Here is a 16,619-nt window from a genome sequence, read left to right as displayed (position 1 = left end):
TTTTTAGCAGGGCCGGTTGTGACAGGACAAGGGGTAATGGATTTAAAATAAACCAGGGTAGTTTTAGACTGGATATAAGGAAGAAATTCTTTACAATGAGGGTGGTGAAACACTGGAACAGGTTGCCCAGAGAGGTAGTGGAGGCCCCATCCCTGGAAACATTCAAGGCCAGGTTGGATGGGGCTCTAAGCAACCTGATCTGGTTAGCGGTGTCCCTGCTCCTGCAGGGGGGTTGGACTAGATGACCTCTAGGGGTCCCTTCCAACCCAAAGCATTCTATGATTCTATGATTTTTAATTCAGTGGGAAAAAACCCCTAAACCTAAGTGTGAATTCTCCTACTTAATTTGTAATATATTAAGAGTTGTCAGTACTAATTAGTGCTGCAAAATAGGTTAAACATAAGACCCACGTGTCAACAAGAGTAATAGTGTCTGTGTCTCAGGAGAAGCATAAACTTGAGTATGTCTACTCAGAGATGATGTATTTGGTGTGCTCATCTTAATTTGGCTGTGCATGGTAACAATGGTTAGTGGAAAACCAGAATGATTCAATTTCTCCTTTTAAAGTTCCTTCACGCACCTCTCCTGAATTAAATTATCACATAGGTTTTGCATGCAACTCGAGTCTTCTTCCTGAGTCAGGACAGCAAAGCGGCACACGTGCAGGGATCAACTCTTACATCTTAAACAGTGGTGCTCCTTGAACAGTGAGTCTTCTGGAAATGCTCGGTAGCTTTGGATCCTGCACATAAGCTTTGGCTGTGTTGAGTAAATGAATCCATATGCCTGTGTATTCATGTAAAATGCAACAATAAATTGTCAGTTGATGGACACGTGGAGTTGAGGACCCTCTTTCTTTGACCTTAACAATAATTTTGGTTCAAATGTGGGGAGTGATTTAAATGATGTGGCAAAACATCAGGCCCATAGCCAATACCAGGTGTGATGTCCTGTTGCATCTAATGTGGGTGTGTGTGACAAACGCTTACCCTAACACCGTCCTTGGGATGTTACACAACATCATGCGGCGGGCAGTGTGTTTGTTTCTGTATTAAAAATGAAATAAAGCATTACAGAACCTTTTTACCAGCATGAAGCCAAGCATGAACTTTTTTCTTCTGCTTCCCATGCTTGCAGGAGGTTCTTATGTGCTTCTTTTGCTGGGGTTTGCATAGGTAGCAAATTGCACGGCTGCCAGTATCGTCACCTTGTGCCCCCCGAGGTGTGCTGGTGTACCCCAGCTGCTGCCAGCACCTCCCCATGAGGGTGCCAGAGCCTGTCCCCCAGTTCCATGCCCTTTTCGTACACCAGGAGTTCTCGTATGCCTGGGCATCCAAACTGAGCCCAAATTCTTTGGCTTAGTGAAAGAGCCAAGGGTAAGCTTTGTACCAAATGTTTTGTTAATGAAGGAAAGGAGTGGGGAGGAGGCAGGGAGAGGGGATTTAGGTCAACCAGAAACTTTTGGGAATTGATTTCAAATTCACTAGCTTGTTATAATCAGTAAAGAAATAACAAAAAGATCAGAAAAATAACTGATGTGTGTTCTTTGACTGTCTCAATATTAAACGGGTCAATGTGCACCATTAATGATGGTTCATTTCAACATTTACCCTCCCCCCCCCCTTTTTTTTTAAAAACAGAAACTTCTAAAGAGCTTGGAAATAAAATAAAACTTTTCATTCTGTTGAAAAATAATTAGTGGACCAAAAGAAAAAGGTTATTTTCCCCTTTTCCATTTCTTCTACTTTTTCTCTGGACAAGCAGGAGAAATAGTTTGTGCCTTGTTTCCCCTGTCACCATGGGGAGCATATAAGAAGTTTCCATTAAATTAAAATATGTATTTCTTAAGGGGGCTCAGGAGAATTGTTTTACCTACAGTTGAGCTTCAGGTGTCTAATCTGGTATTTTATATGTATTACTTGTTGTCAAAACCCAACAATTTTGTCTCTAGCAGAATTTAATTTTAGGGACTGTCATATATTCCAAAGTTGATATAAGCTCAGGAAATGAAAAGTTATTAAGATGCTGTTACGAACACCTTATTTGAAAATTGATGTTTCCTCTGTTTAAAAACAATTAGTCCTCTGGAACAAACTTAGAGAGCTGTCATCCATAACTAATAATGCAGTGATCATATTAGTTTCGTGTTACTCTGTTCTGAGAAAAACAAGTAAATACCCCGTTTCTTCTGCTGTGTAATAAAAATCACTCTGATATTGTTAGCTATTAAAAGATAATCAGTTTGAGTTCATTTTAGTTCAGTTGCTGATAGTTATTTTTTTTAAGATTAAAGGTATAAAGAAATAACATGAGTGTGTACAGTTGTCTCAGATTTCAGATGTGATAGTTTGAAATAATGCGAGTTGTTACAGCTACACACTGCAGGCTTTAGAGCATGAAAATGTGAATAATGACAGGTTTTGTTCTGTGCTATTTATATTCAGTACCTCTAAAAATCAGAAAGAATAAAATAGTATAAAGAGGGCTTCATGGTTAGAATGCATTTAATTTTTTTATTGCATATTACCATGTTTTACCTCTAATGTTGTAACTCTAAACTTTGGTATTGTAGTACTGGAGAAACTCTTTGAGATCCTCCCCCTACATTTTCCCTTCTGTAAAGTGGAAGTAGTCTCTATTATCCCCATCTCAAGGAGATTTCTGGAGACTTCTTAGTTTGCTATCAGGAACTGGTTATTCGTAGAATCGTAGAATAGAATCATAGAATGTTTGGGGCTGGAAGGGACCCCTAGAGGTCATCTAGTCCAACCCCCCTGCAGAAGCAGGGACACCGCTAACTAGATCAGGTTGCTCAGAGCCCCGTCCAACCTGGCCTTGAATGTTTCCAGGGATGGGGCCTCCACTTACCCCTCTGGGCAACCCCTTCCAGTGTTTCACCACCCTACCTCTCTGGGCAACCTGTTCCAGTGTTTCACCACCCTAAGGCAGTTATTACTGCCTTAGGATAAGAACTGGAACAAGGAAGTCTTTGCAGTCGGCTCCAGAGCACTGTGTTAAATGGTCTGTACCTGAGTGTTTCTCTGCTGGTCCATCTATGGTGTCAGTAAGTTGTCCATCTCATAATCTGTATCCTATCTTATTTAGCCTTTACCTGTAATTTTTGTAATACGTATAAAGACTCAGAAAAGGTGCAGAGAGGGGGTTAGGTTTTTATTCTTGGTCTTTTCTTCTGTAACAGTAAGTACTGTGACATACGAGGTCAGTGAGTTGAATAAAAATCCGTTCCAGAGGCATTAAAAAATAATTTTCCAAGTATACGTATTCACAGTTTATATAAAAGCACATTCACTTTGGGGGGAAAAAGTCAAAAATAGCCATCATGATCCTTCCTTCCCAAAAGCTGTGTGAAAAGAACATTAGCAAGCCTGCAAGATGAAGCAATCTGCCTTTGGGCAGCGTTAGGAAGAGGGCTGTCTGCACTAACTTTGATCGGACCCTGTAGTGGGCAATTACTGCAATACGCACTCCTTGTCTTCATTTTTTGTGGACGGGTGTTGCGGAGGAACGGGATGTTTCACCAGCGGGTTTCGGAGATATCTGCTGACAGCAGAAGAATGGTGAACCTCAGCGACTTTGGGTCCCATGCCAGGTGCTGGCAGGGCATTTTGCTTTACTTGGCGCAAATCCCTTTGTCTGGTCACTTAAAGCTTGACCCGTCTCCTGTCCTCTGGGATGGGTTGCTCTTCCTCACATCCAGCCAAGCCCCGTGGCCTGCCCAGCCAACTCCACCACCCAGGGCTATGGGCACCGCTTCCTTCCCACCCTCATCTTCATCTCATAGTCCTCCCAGCTGCATCTGAGGTGACATTAGGTGACTAATGTCTTTCTTAGGATTTAAAATGCCTAATTTCCTTAATACACAGACTCACCTCACATGACCCCTTGGAGCTCTGGTCTCTTTGCTGATGGTATCTCAGCCTTCCCAGCCAGGACTCGCTATCGATTTCCTCTCTCACACAGCGCCAGACCCAATCTCTGCATTTTGTCTGCCTCTGTAGGACTTTTTCCCAGCCAGTGTTATTCTTCTCCTCCCAAATTTGGCTCTTTTTCCTTCTTTGAGGTCAGCTGATGTCCTCCTCGGTGCTGCCCTGGTCCCAGTGGAAGGGCGGCAATGGGAAGCAGGAGGAGGACTTCAGGGGGTTAGAGGTGAGATTGTCGTGTTGAGTTTAACAAGCCTGGGGTGGAGCCACCTGGGCTTGGAGTATGAGAGGATTTGGCTATACAAATTCAAAATTCAGGCCATGGACCCTCAGTGCCAGCGGACAGTACAAGCCATGTTTGTTTTACTAGGACAGACAGCCAGTTCTGGGGTGGGTATCTTGGAAGTCTGTTGGAGGAACAGTGCTATTTTTAGTAAAAACTTATTTGAACATTTTCTCTCTGAAATTAACTTCTTTTTTCTCTCCCCAAACCACTGAAAAGCTTAATTTCAGTCAGACCTAACTACAGTTAGTTGTACTCAATGTATTTATTTTAGTAAAGAAAAGTGTGTCGAAATGGAGATGCAATCTCAATTGGGAGATCAGAAGAACAAAATGAACTTAAACTTCAGCTTGAAGGGCGGTAAACACAAGAGGGAGGTTCATTTAGGAAAATGAATCCTTCTGGTGGGAGTGAAGATGAGAGAGAGAGAGAAACCCAGTTGCAGCGTACGGATAACATACTAGATGTGAATTTGAAGCAAGGCACCTCCACCACCACCACCACCACTCCTGATGTATTTATCAGATAGCTGTAGAATTGTTGAAGTAGTTCATGGGTATCTTCATACCTCAGAGGACATGCAAGCAAGACTGTGTAATGAGGAACAATTGAAAAGAATTAACTGCCCAGTCTTCTATGTCTTCTTCACTCCAGTTGTATTTACTGGGTGCACAGAGTCCTCTTGCAGTATCTGTCACTGCTCATCCAAGGAGGAAAGACTTGGAAGTGCAAGATCAGTTTGGGAGTGCTGAGCCCCAAGGCTGGTGGGGACATGGCTGAGTTTTGCCTGGAGCTTGGCAACAGCTTGCAGGTGGTTAAAAGGTATAAATAATAGTTTCATGCATTATTTGTCATAGTCCTTTTTTGCTAATACATTTATGAATATTCTGTGATGATGTGCAGAGTAAGAAAATGTTTACCAAATCTTAACATCAAAATTTTAACTTGTGGATCTTCAGCAAACTGTTGGCTGCAAATTCTTCTTCAGGCTTTCATTGTTTTTCAGTGCAAGTTGGCTTGTGTGGAAACGTTGAATGCTTCCATGTTAGCTAGAAATAAATCTTAGAATGTAATTTGAATACTTTCAACTAGAAATGTAAAGGTTACTGAGTATTTTTTTTTAAAAATTGCCTTCACTAAGCCTTGCTAGTTTGATGGACCCCTCCATCAGCAAACCTGCTTGGTGTAGGTACTTGTGGAAAGTTCCTGATGTTTTCCATTTTAGGCTAAGTATCCAGTCTAAATTGACAAAACCAAATTAATTTTAAAATCCCAGTGTATGTCTAATACAATTTTTCTTAATATTTTCTAGTGTTATCATCAAGGACTCAAATTTATTAACTCAAGTAGTGTCACGTAACTCATAGAACTCTTCAGTGCAAATTATCCAGTCTAAATTGACAAAACCAAATTAATTTTAAAATCCCAGTGTATGTCTAATACAATTTTTCTTAATATTTTCTAGTGTTATCATCAAGGACTCAAATTTATTAACTCAAGTAGTGTCACGTAACTCATAGAACTCTTCAGTGCATAGCTTTTGGATAAACTAAATGGAAACATTCTGGACTAGAGAAAATAAAGAACTAAGGGGAAACCTTATCGCCCTCTATAACTACCTGAAAGGAGGTTGTAGTGAGGTGGGTGTTGGTCTCTTCTCCCAGGTAACAAGTGGTAGGACGAGAGGAAATGGGTTAGAGGTGAGATTGTCGTGTTGAGTTTAACAAGCCTGGGGTGGAGCCACCTGGGCTTGGAGTATGAGAGGATTTGGCTATACAAATTCAAAATTCAGGCCATGGACCCTCAGTGCCAGCGGACAGTACAAGCCATGTTTGTTTTACTAGGACAGACAGCCAGTTCTGGGGTGGGTATCTTGGAAGTCTGTTGGAGGAACAGTGCTATTTTTAGTAAAAACTTATTTGAACATTTTCTCTCTGAAATTAACTTCTTTTTTCTCTCCCCAAACCACTGAAAAGCTTAATTTCAGTCAGACCTAACTACAGTTAGTTGTACTCAATGTATTTATTTTAGTAAAGAAAAGTGTGTCGAAATGGAGATGCAATCTCAATTGGGAGATCAGAAGAACAAAATGAACTTAAACTTCAGCTTGAAGGGCGGTAAACACAAGAGGGAGGTTCATTTAGGAAAATGAATCCTTCTGGTGGGAGTGAAGATGAGAGAGAGAGAGAAACCCAGTTGCAGTGTACGGATAACATACTAGATGTGAATTTGAAGCAAGGCACCTCCACCACCACCACCACCACTCCTGATGTATTTATCAGATAGCTGTAGAATTGTTGAAGTAGTTCATGGGTATCTTCATACCTCAGAGGACATGCAAGCAAGACTGTGTAATGAGGAACAATTGAAAAGAATTAACTGCCCAGTCTTCTATGTCTTCTTCACTCCAGTTGTATTTACTGGGTGCACAGAGTCCTCTTGCAGTATCTGTCACTGCTCATCCAAGGAGGAAAGACTTGGAAGTGCAAGATCAGTTTGGGAGTGCTGAGCCCCAAGGCTGGTGGGGACATGGCTGAGTTTTGCCTGGAGCTTGGCAACAGCTTGCAGGTGGTTAAAAGGTATAAATAATAGTTTCATGCATTATTTGTCATAGTCCTTTTTTGCTAATACATTTATGAATATTCTGTGATGATGTGCAGAGTAAGAAAATGTTTACCAAATCTTAACATCAAAATTTTAACTTGTGGATCTTCAGCAAACTGTTGGCTGCAAATTCTTCTTCAGGCTTTCATTGTTTTTCAGTGCAAGTTGGCTTGTGTGGAAACGTTGAATGCTTCCATGTTAGCTAGAAATAAATCTTAGAATGTAATTTGAATACTTTCAACTAGAAATGTAAAGGTTACTGAGTATTTTTTTTTAAAAATTGCCTTCACTAAGCCTTGCTAGTTTGATGGACCCCTCCATCAGCAAACCTGCTTGGTGTAGGTACTTGTGGAAAGTTCCTGATGTTTTCCATTTTAGGCTAAGTATCCAGTCTAAATTGACAAAACCAAATTAATTTTAAAATCCCAGTGTATGTCTAATACAATTTTTCTTAATATTTTCTAGTGTTATCATCAAGGACTCAAATTTATTAACTCAAGTAGTGTCACGTAACTCATAGAACTCTTCAGTGCATAGCTTTTGGATAAACTAAATGGAAACATTCTGGAAACATTCTGGACTAGAGAAAATAAAGAACTAAGGGGAAACCTTATCGCCCTCTATAACTACCTGAAAGGAGGTTGTAGTGAGGTGGGTGTTGGTCTCTTCTCCCAGGTAACAAGTGGTAGGACGAGAGGAAATGGCCTGAAGTTGTGCCAGGGCAGATTTAGATTGGACATTAGGAAAAATTTCTTCACCAAAAGCATTGTTAAGCATTGGAACGGGCTGGTCAGGGAAGTGGTCGAGTCCCCATCCCTGGAGGTATTTAAAAGACAGGTAGACGAGGTGCTTAGGGACAGGGTTTAGTGGTGGGATGGCAGGGTTAGGTTAACGGCTGGATGTGATGATCTTAAAGGTCTTTTCCAACCTGAATGACTTCATAATTCTGTTATTCTATGATTCTATGAAATTAAAAAGGGGAAGAATTACCCCAAAAGCATGAGGGAAAAATTTACGAGGAGTGCTGCTAAGTGGATATGCAAAATTCTTGTTGTCTGGGATTTTACAAACTAACATTTTTTTAGATCCCAAGAATAATTCCAAATTGGGGGCAATAAGATACTTTTTCATGGTATTTTACCTCCTGTTTAACAATTATTTAGGGATCTGCCATTTGTTCAGAAATTATTCTCAAATTAATATGGATTAGTACAAGGAATACAAATATATTATCAGAATTCTTTATGTGCTTAAGCAAATAATACTGCAAGCAGCGTTTTACAGTACTGTTGTTCCACACCTTTTAGACTCATTTCTCTTGAAGAGTTGTGTCATAGTGGTGGGCATAGATTAGTTTCTTTCAACAGATTCTTCCTTTAATAGAGTATTCTAGTAACACTGCTCAAATACAAATAATACATTTATGCTGAACAGCTAGTTTTCTGAATGTGTTAATGATTTAGGGATCAAGGGGGTTGTTGCTTTTCGAAAAAATCACGGCAGGCCCATGTGGAGTTTGAGTTACTGAGAATTTGGCCTCATGTTTAAGAAATGTATCATTTTTACATTTAATGTACCAGATAGTATGGGGGCTGATTAGTTTATTGGGCTGTAGAAGTTTGTAATCACTTGTTCTCCTTCTGTGCGGTTGGAGGAACCCTTTGGTAAACGTGTCAGTTTTGGGATAGGAGTGTTAGATGCCAAATAACCTTAATGCTTACTCTGTCTTTGCAAATGTATTATTTAAAAATAAGTTGTTTCACACTAGCTGTGTTTGTGTTCATTGTTAAACATGTTTAAAAACTAATGCTGTTTGCGTAGGGATCTCCTTTCATTTTGAAGCACATTTCCTGGGTCCTAGTTAGAGCTGTTACTAGAGATTGCAGCACGTGGTGCTTTTTTACTGTTGAAGTAGTTCTGGAATAACACCGTAGTGTAACTGTTCAGGAAAAGTTAAAGGATAATTTCTACAGCCTTGGAGCTTGAATTTTGCTTGTCTTTGTATGAATGGTTGGTTTGAATTTGGTCTCCCCAGCTCTTAGTTAATTTTGTTTTATTTTTGGGGCACCTTCTGTAGGTTCTACACATTTAGCAACAGTCTGCTAACCAGAGCCACCTGCGCCTCATAGCATGTGCTGAGTTTCTTTTGCCTCTTCAGACTCACAAAGAGAACAGAAATTTTATTTTTAGGCCTTGAGGGTTGGAAACATCCACTTTGAAATCAAACATCCAAGTGTTATGCAGAGATAATGATACATTAAGTGAATCACGAGTACTTTAAAGTGGGTGTCTCTCAGTCTCTTCTGTTGAACCGATTCCAATTTGTTTAAAAGCATTTTCATTGAACCTCTTTTTTTTTTAATACTTTCTGGACTCTACCCTCTGTCTTTCTTGGTGCCAACTGATGCTTGTTAGAAGAGCTTCAGTGGGATTTTTTGTGTCTTACTCAACCTTACTTGGGAGTGCCGTCTCTTGAGGATCTCTCTTCTTCCTTGGAACACAAATTTAACCTTGATCCTGAGCAACCGTGTCTGGAAAACTGACAATAAGCCACTTTTTAATTTATGCTTCCAGAAAAAAAAAAAAGGAGAAAGATCCAGCTGCCTTGCCTTTTGCCGCCTTCTTCAGTGTGACCTCCTGCATTTGTCCAACGAATCTGAGCTGAGCAGTTCTGTCAGCCTGGGAAAGCCTGCAGCGGCCGCCTTGAGCAAAAAGGCACAAATGCCTGTTCGCTTGGTCCTTTTGCATGCAGAAGCGAATTTTTCTGTATTTTTCTCAGTTTTAGTTCTTAGCTATCTAGGTGCTCACCCTTCTGATTTTATACAGCCATCTGTTACTGCTGTATTGGTGTACCCCTCATGTACAGATAAATAATGATAGTTGAGTCTCGGATGTCTCTTTAAGGGGACAGCAGAGCATTTCAACTAGAGGACATTTAGCTCTTTTTTTTTTTTTTGCAGGTTGTATTACTTCTCCCATTTCTTAGAGTATTTTCTTCACTTTGGCTGAAGTGGCGATTTTTGGGCAGAAGCGTGTGAGCATTGTGAATGTAATTTCTGATGACAGGAAGGTGTTTTCAAAAACATCTCTTCCTGTAATTTTAAAGAGAGTTCACTCCTAGATTAGCAAGGTGAAACAAAAAGGACTCTGAGTAAAGGGCTGGGTACTTGGGCCAAAACTTACAGGGCTCTTTGAAGTGCCCAAGCGGCTACTTACCCAAGCTAGCCCTGTGCCAACCTTTTATATTCTGCAAGTGCCTAACTGGAGTGTGATGGGACAAAACCTATACAGGCAGATATGCTTCGTGGCAAGCACCTGCAGAATTGTGCTGTCGAGGGGATGAGCTTTCTACCCTTATCTACAGGACAGATGAGGAAAATATTCCATTCTAATGATAAAAACCAAATTGTATACTGAAGATGAACACACCATATCCTAAACCCAATCCACCTGCTAATGGCATTAGGGTTGTAAGCACATCTATGTGCTGTGCAAAAGCAAAATTACTTCTGCTAGAGCAAGTCCTTTTTGTCATTTTCAACCTAGCACGTGTTTCTTTTACTGTGAAGTGTTAGAAAATCTGTAAACCTGCAGAATATTCCTGGTTATATTTAGATTTCACCCTCCAAGCATGATGATCAGAGCTGAAAGGTGCTTTAGCTGGGTGCCGTTCTGCACTGCCTGCCCAGAGGACTGCATGCCTGCGGCACTGAGCCTCGGCATTTTGGTATAGCAGTGGCAATGACGTGGTTAAAAGTGTGGGTAGCATTTCAAAAGGGGTATGATTTTTCTCATCACATTCTTCTTTAACTCTGACAAAACAAAATCATCCTGCCTGAAATTTCTCCTGCCAGAGCAGAATGAGGTTGGGCAGCACAGCGACAACCACGAAGGGGGCTTATGTGATTTGACTGAAGAGTTAAACGTTTAGCAAGTTATTTTTTAACTTCCTGTCCTCAAAGCCAGCTTATTTTATAAATGCTAAATTTAGCCTGTTCGATTTCCGTCATCAAGGACACGTCGCTTTTTTGGTGTGCTTTCTTACAAATTGTTTGACCTTGGGAGATTGCTGCTAGAAAGGAAGAACACTTTTAAAAGCTGACAACTGATTGTTGGAGGTTTGTAAACTCTGTTGTGTGGGAGCGGTAAAACTCCACAGAGGCAGAAAGGCTCACTGAAGCTTAATACCCTGGGAAGTTGATGAACTGCAAGGCATCGGGATGAGTTGCTGCAAACAAAATGATCTTTGCTTTTTCACTGGTTTTGACCTCAGCTACGTGGAAACTATGAGCTCTTTGTGGCTTGGTTATGTCTGGGAGACGATGCTGGTACACAGAGAAGATTGCCATGAGTAGAATAAGAGAGTGGAAAGGGGCTGTTGCAAAATTTACCCTAAAGTAAGTTAGGAGGAGGTGGAGTTCGGGGGGCTGGAAGGCAGATGAAGTAGGACTGTGCAGGAAAGGATGGCCATCCAGCAGATAACGCATTAGCAGCCATAACTTCGCCATGCTTCACCCAGGGTCTTGCGGCTGGTTGTGTGGCTGTCTGTCTTGTTTTTCCGTAATAGTTGGGGAAACAAGCAGTAAGGAACGCTTTTTTACACAGCCAAAAAAAGCTTTGTGAATAGGGGAATCACGTGTTATGTTCCTGGCGGCGTTCATTAACAGCGACCTAATGAAACAGAGCACTGCAGAGAATATTGGTGTACAGCTTTAAAGGGCAGGCACAAAAAAGCATGAGCCAAGAGCACTGACTAGTAGAGGCTGCAGCTTTATTAAAAAGCCTTTTCTAGCAGGGAGCCATCCTAACCTGCCTTCCAGTTCTGTTTCAGCCTTGATTTGAGTGGATGGTGAACAGCCTAAAGATGTGACGGTGGTGTTGCAGAGAGGCATTGCTGAGATTTGCCTCCCAGTCCCAGCTGGAGGCAGGGCTGAAGCTGCCCCTCTCCTTTGTACCAGCAGGCAGGAGCAGCGAGATGAGAGAAGCCACGTGGAGCTGTACCCCTTCATGTTGTACTCCCACAGTCTGGGCTGGCATCCAAGGCAGCCCACTGGGTTACAGGGACCTCAGGCTGAACCCTTGCTAACCCACCAAACGCTCTGGAAGCTGCCAAACTCTCAACAGAATTTAGACCCCTAAAGCCAAAACGAAGTTTGCAAAACCACCACAGACACTTTTGGGAGCCAGACGGGGAAAACCTGTTTCAGACGCCCAAACTAGCATTTAGCTGAGCCCACACCACCACGAGAAGCCCAGTTTAATAGATGAGGGTGTAAAGGCAGGCATAGAGAGACAGGAGAAAAAACACATTTGGTTTTCATCCAGTTGACTTTATGAGCTGACAGAATGGCTGAAGGTATACCTCGGAATATCCCAGCCACAGTGTTGTGATCCTCTCAATTAGAAAAGATGTGGTTCTGTTAAATAAAAATAACGGCAACACTCATCATTTAGGGAAATGAACAGTTAATTCTTCATTAACAACTTTCTGGGGAGATGCTAACAAATAGTGTGCTGAGAATTCAGACATCCTTTTGGCTTCATTGATATTCTTCATCAGTAGTTCTTAATTCTGCAATAGTCATCATCATTGGGAAAGGTTTGGTATACCATCAATTTTCAGAAAATAATGATAATTTAATGTTCAAAGTTTTGATTCAAATATAGTTTAAATAGAGCTTTGGCAGCCTAGATGAAATATGAGATCATGGAGAAGCATCTATACCACCCATAGGAGCGTGAGTGGTTGGGGTAGATCTCTTTGTTCACCACCACCAGAACAAAATATAACACTTGTTTACAATTTTTATCTTAAGTACGGGATGTACAAACCTGTTTTGATAAGGATCCTGCTGTCTTTTGTAACGTCGACTGACATCAGTCACAGCATGAATATACCAAAGAAAGGGCATTCTTGGTCTTAGAGGTTTGGCAGGGAAAGGAGGTCACTGAAGTCCATACCCATTTTCATCCCATTTGGAGAAATTAACAAAGGGATTGTAAAGGTTTCAAGTTTAGTTTCAGTACTGAAGACTCAAGTAATAACAACAACTGTATTACCATAGTACATAGGGACTGCATGGCCCCTCCAGCAGCTCTGGACAAGAGGAGGGTACTCACTGAAAGGTAGATGCAATGTAAGGAATGTACAGTCCAAAAGGAAATGCAGAAAAGCTATTAAGAGAGAGTGATTTGTATGATAGACTGCAGTTACATGATACTTTTTTCCTTTTTTTTTTTTTTTTATTCCCAAAAGGCTAGGTGTAATTACTGTAGTAAAACAAAGGCCTGTTCTTAGTACAGTCTAGAAAAATCCCCAAGTCGTGACCTGTGCTTTGTCTCAATGACAATTGACTCTATCTGTGGAACAAGCACTTTGTGTGGCATCAGCTACATAAGGGTTTGGGGTTCTTCCTTACTCTTCCTGTAAGGGACCTGGTGCTGCTTGCTGCAAAGGCAGGAGAGACTTCGGGGCAGACCGCACTCAGTTTGGTGATGGACTGCTTTCGAAGTCCCTGTGGATCCCTTGTGTCCAGTCTCAGAAGCATTCCAGAAGTCAGAAGACTCCTGGGAGCAGTCTGACGTGCATGCATCGGGTATGTCAAGTCCCCGGTACCCTCAGAGCGTTCCAGGGTGCTCTGAAGAGCAACGGAGGATGGCAGCAGCAGGGTAGTCCATCCTTCCGCTCACAGAGTAACAAGTTGTGCTGTTGAGGCAGGCGGCGTTGGGTCAACCTGAAATCTGCATCTGGCACCCAGGGGCAGCCTGGAAGTATGTCAACATAGAGGACTTCCTCCGTGGCACATTTATCTGCCCTGTGGATGGAGCTGGTGATCCGCACTGCTTCTAGATGACCCTTGCCCAGCCATGTGCACAGGGGGATCCCTCATCTCCCTTGTACGTGAGTTGATCCCATTTTATCCCCCTTCTCTCAAACATCTAAGATAGAAGATGTTGCCTATGGCCTTACGAAGATTTGGGTGTAGCCGGTGCTGGATGTCCTTCTCCACCTTGGCCTTCACTCTACCACCAGTTCAGCAGAACCAGTGCGTTTGCTCATTGCAGATGTAAGACTTGTCAAGATTTGACAAATGAACTGCTTGTGCCGTGTGTGTTTATGGTTCTGTCTTATCGTGGCACGTATGGTATGCCTAATGCAGAATCTCATGACTCACGATAGCCCGGCTAAGGCGTTTCAGAGGGAGTTACCAGGAGTTGTCACTGGGCAATTACTGCTGGTTTTGCCTTCTCGAGGAAGAGGTTTTTGTAACCTTGTCACTCGTAGCTGGTTATGCCTTTATAAAGGGATTTTTTTTCTTTTGTTAATTGTATTACAGCAGAACAGCAGGGTCCAGGGGCCGGATGAATTGGGGTCCCTTTGTTTTAAGTTGATTTGTGTATGAATAGAGGAAGAGACTCACTGTACCGGAGATGTTCTTGCTTTCAAATGGGGGAAAATGTCAGATCCAAGAACCAGTCTAAATCAGCTGAATAGATGGGATCTACTAGAACATCTCATCTTTCAGCGTGCCAGGGATAATATCTACTTAGGCTGTTATTGCAATTTTTAATATTAGTGTTTCTATTTTCCTTTTGCAATAGAATTCCATTCTGTGATGAAATTTGGCTCTGACTCAAAACCAGGAGGGTTCTCCATGAAAATATTTAACATAGTTGATTCTAAAAATCCCAAAGTGAATTCACAGCTTGCTTGATTGTTAGCTTATTTAGAGTAGATGAACAAAAATATTTGTGGCTTAAATATTTCTGACTTCATATTTTTAGATACTTAGTAAATACTATAAACTAGAGATCGAGAGAATACATTTAGAGCTGCTTAGGTACCATAAATGATTGCTTGTTACATCTGTGTATTGAATAATTGCTTTGGGTCAAGTGAGGGTTGAAGTAGCTTGGCAAATGTTGTTTTACTGAGGTTGGTTTTCCATGTTGCAGCACATAACGGGGGGGGAGGGGGGGTGTGCCTGTAGAGAAGCTCTGCTGCTGTGCAGTGCCATGGAGGTGCTTGGCTGAGGAGCCGAGAGCTGTGCTTTGTCTTACTACCGGGTTATCGATGGGCATTGCCTTCCTTGCTCTGCCTATTGAAAATTACTTGAAAAAACATTTTTAAAGAGTAGTTATTAATGATGTGCTGTCAAAAAGGAAAGATATATCAAATGAGCTTCTCCAGGGAACTATCTTTGGCCTCGCATTATTCAAAAATTCTATTAACCTCTTTGATGATGGAAATAAGGAATAAAACTATAAAAATAGCAGATGGCACCAGTCTAGAAGAAATTTAGACCAACCAGCTTTGAAAGAGTTGGTCTGAAGATAAAATTACTTTGCAAAGTCAGGAAAAATGTTATTAATTAGTATGGAAAAATAAAATTAAAAAAAAATACAGCAATGGGGAAGGCTAGCTAATGTGCTAGTTTGGAATAGCGAATTGCTGTAGCCGTTGCTGCCCGTAACAGGACAACCATACAAACGTGGGGCTCTGTACTGACCTGTAACTTCATTATCAGTAACCATGCAGAATGCAAAAAGTCAAACATTGAACTGAAGGACTGTGTTTAGCCTAAGGCATCACCTTCTGAAAAGTGATGTGGACAAAACTAGAAAAATCACTGCAAAGAGCAAACAAGAGTGCTAAGGCTTGTTCTTTTAAAGGTGACTTATGACAGAAAGAAGCAGCAAAGTCTGCCTAGTCTAGAAGAAGGTAGACAAGTAGGGGGAAATTACAGTCTTCAAGCATGCAGAAAGTTGTTTGAAAAATGGCGGTGACCCGTTTTTCTTCATGTCTGTTGGAGATGACACGAGAGAGCGACGCTGTAGCTTAAAGTTAGATGTTGGGAAGAGAAGTCCCATGAATATAAATAGTGGCTACCTGTGGAGATACTAAAATTTTTGTCAATGATGACTTTGCATAGTGGAAAGAAACAGGCTGATTTTGTACAGTTAATCCTGCCACCTTCTAAGAAATGGGAGTAGAACTTTTTTTAAATATTCTGTTCAAACTGAACGTTTCTGTGCTTTTTGTGCTTTTCTGGCATGACTTGTCCTTCAAAATTATGAGCTGACGCAAGAAAAGGAAACAAATCCTGTGGCTCTCATGACCTAGTTGTGTGATGTGCATTAGCAATTTGGTGTGCAAGTCATCTTTAGCCATATATGTAACTATGTCCCTTTGTCTTTCCTCAGCAGTCTCCAAACGTCCACAACTACCCAGATATGGAAGCTGTACCCTTGTTACTAAACAACATGAAGGCAGACCCCGTGGAGGATTCATTATCTACAGACCATTTCCAAACACAGACTGAACCAGTGGACTTGTCAATAAACAAAGCCAGGTCGTCCCCTACAACAGCTTCATCTTCACCCGTTTCCATGACAGCATCAGCCTCCTCCCCTTCTTCTACTTCTACTTCTTCTTCTTCTAGTCGGCCAGCTTCATCACCCACAGTAATAACATCAGTATCCTCAGCGGCATCTGTACCATCAGTATTAACTCCAGGTCCTCTTGTGGCCTCTGCGTCTGGTGTTGGAGGCCAGCAGTTTTTGCACATTATCCATCCAGTACCACCTTCAAGCCCCATGAACTTGCAGTCCAACAAAATGAGTCATGTGCACCGTATCCCCGTGGTGGTACAGTCGGTACCTGTTGTCTATACAGCTGTGAGATCACCTGGGAATATGAACAACACTATAGTAGTACCACTGTTGGAGGATGGGAGAAGCCACGTCAAAGGTAAGGTGGAACCAGTTTTGTGCATCTGTGGTATCTCTA

General features: G+C 41.6%; 1 protein-coding gene across 2 annotated transcripts in view; it reads left to right on the top strand.

The window, feature by feature from the left end:
• The window catches only part of KLF12 (Kruppel like factor 12), a 174,229-nt gene that overhangs the window by 69,803 nt on the left and 87,807 nt on the right, over positions 1-16,619 (top strand). For both annotated transcript variants that reach the window (XM_035892375.1, XM_035892374.1), the window contains exon 3: positions 16,034-16,580. In XM_035892375.1, coding sequence (XP_035748268.1) covers positions 16,034-16,580 — 547 coding nt within the window. The remainder of the gene's footprint in view (positions 1-16,033; positions 16,581-16,619) is intronic.

The sequence above is a fragment of the Egretta garzetta genome, unplaced genomic scaffold (assembly GCF_000687185.1).
Source record: "Egretta garzetta isolate BGI_Z169 unplaced genomic scaffold, ASM68718v1 scaffold524, whole genome shotgun sequence".
Lineage (NCBI taxonomy): Eukaryota > Metazoa > Chordata > Aves > Pelecaniformes > Ardeidae > Egretta > Egretta garzetta.
Note: the sequence above shows the minus strand (reverse complement) of the source record. Positions and strands in the feature narration are given on the sequence as shown.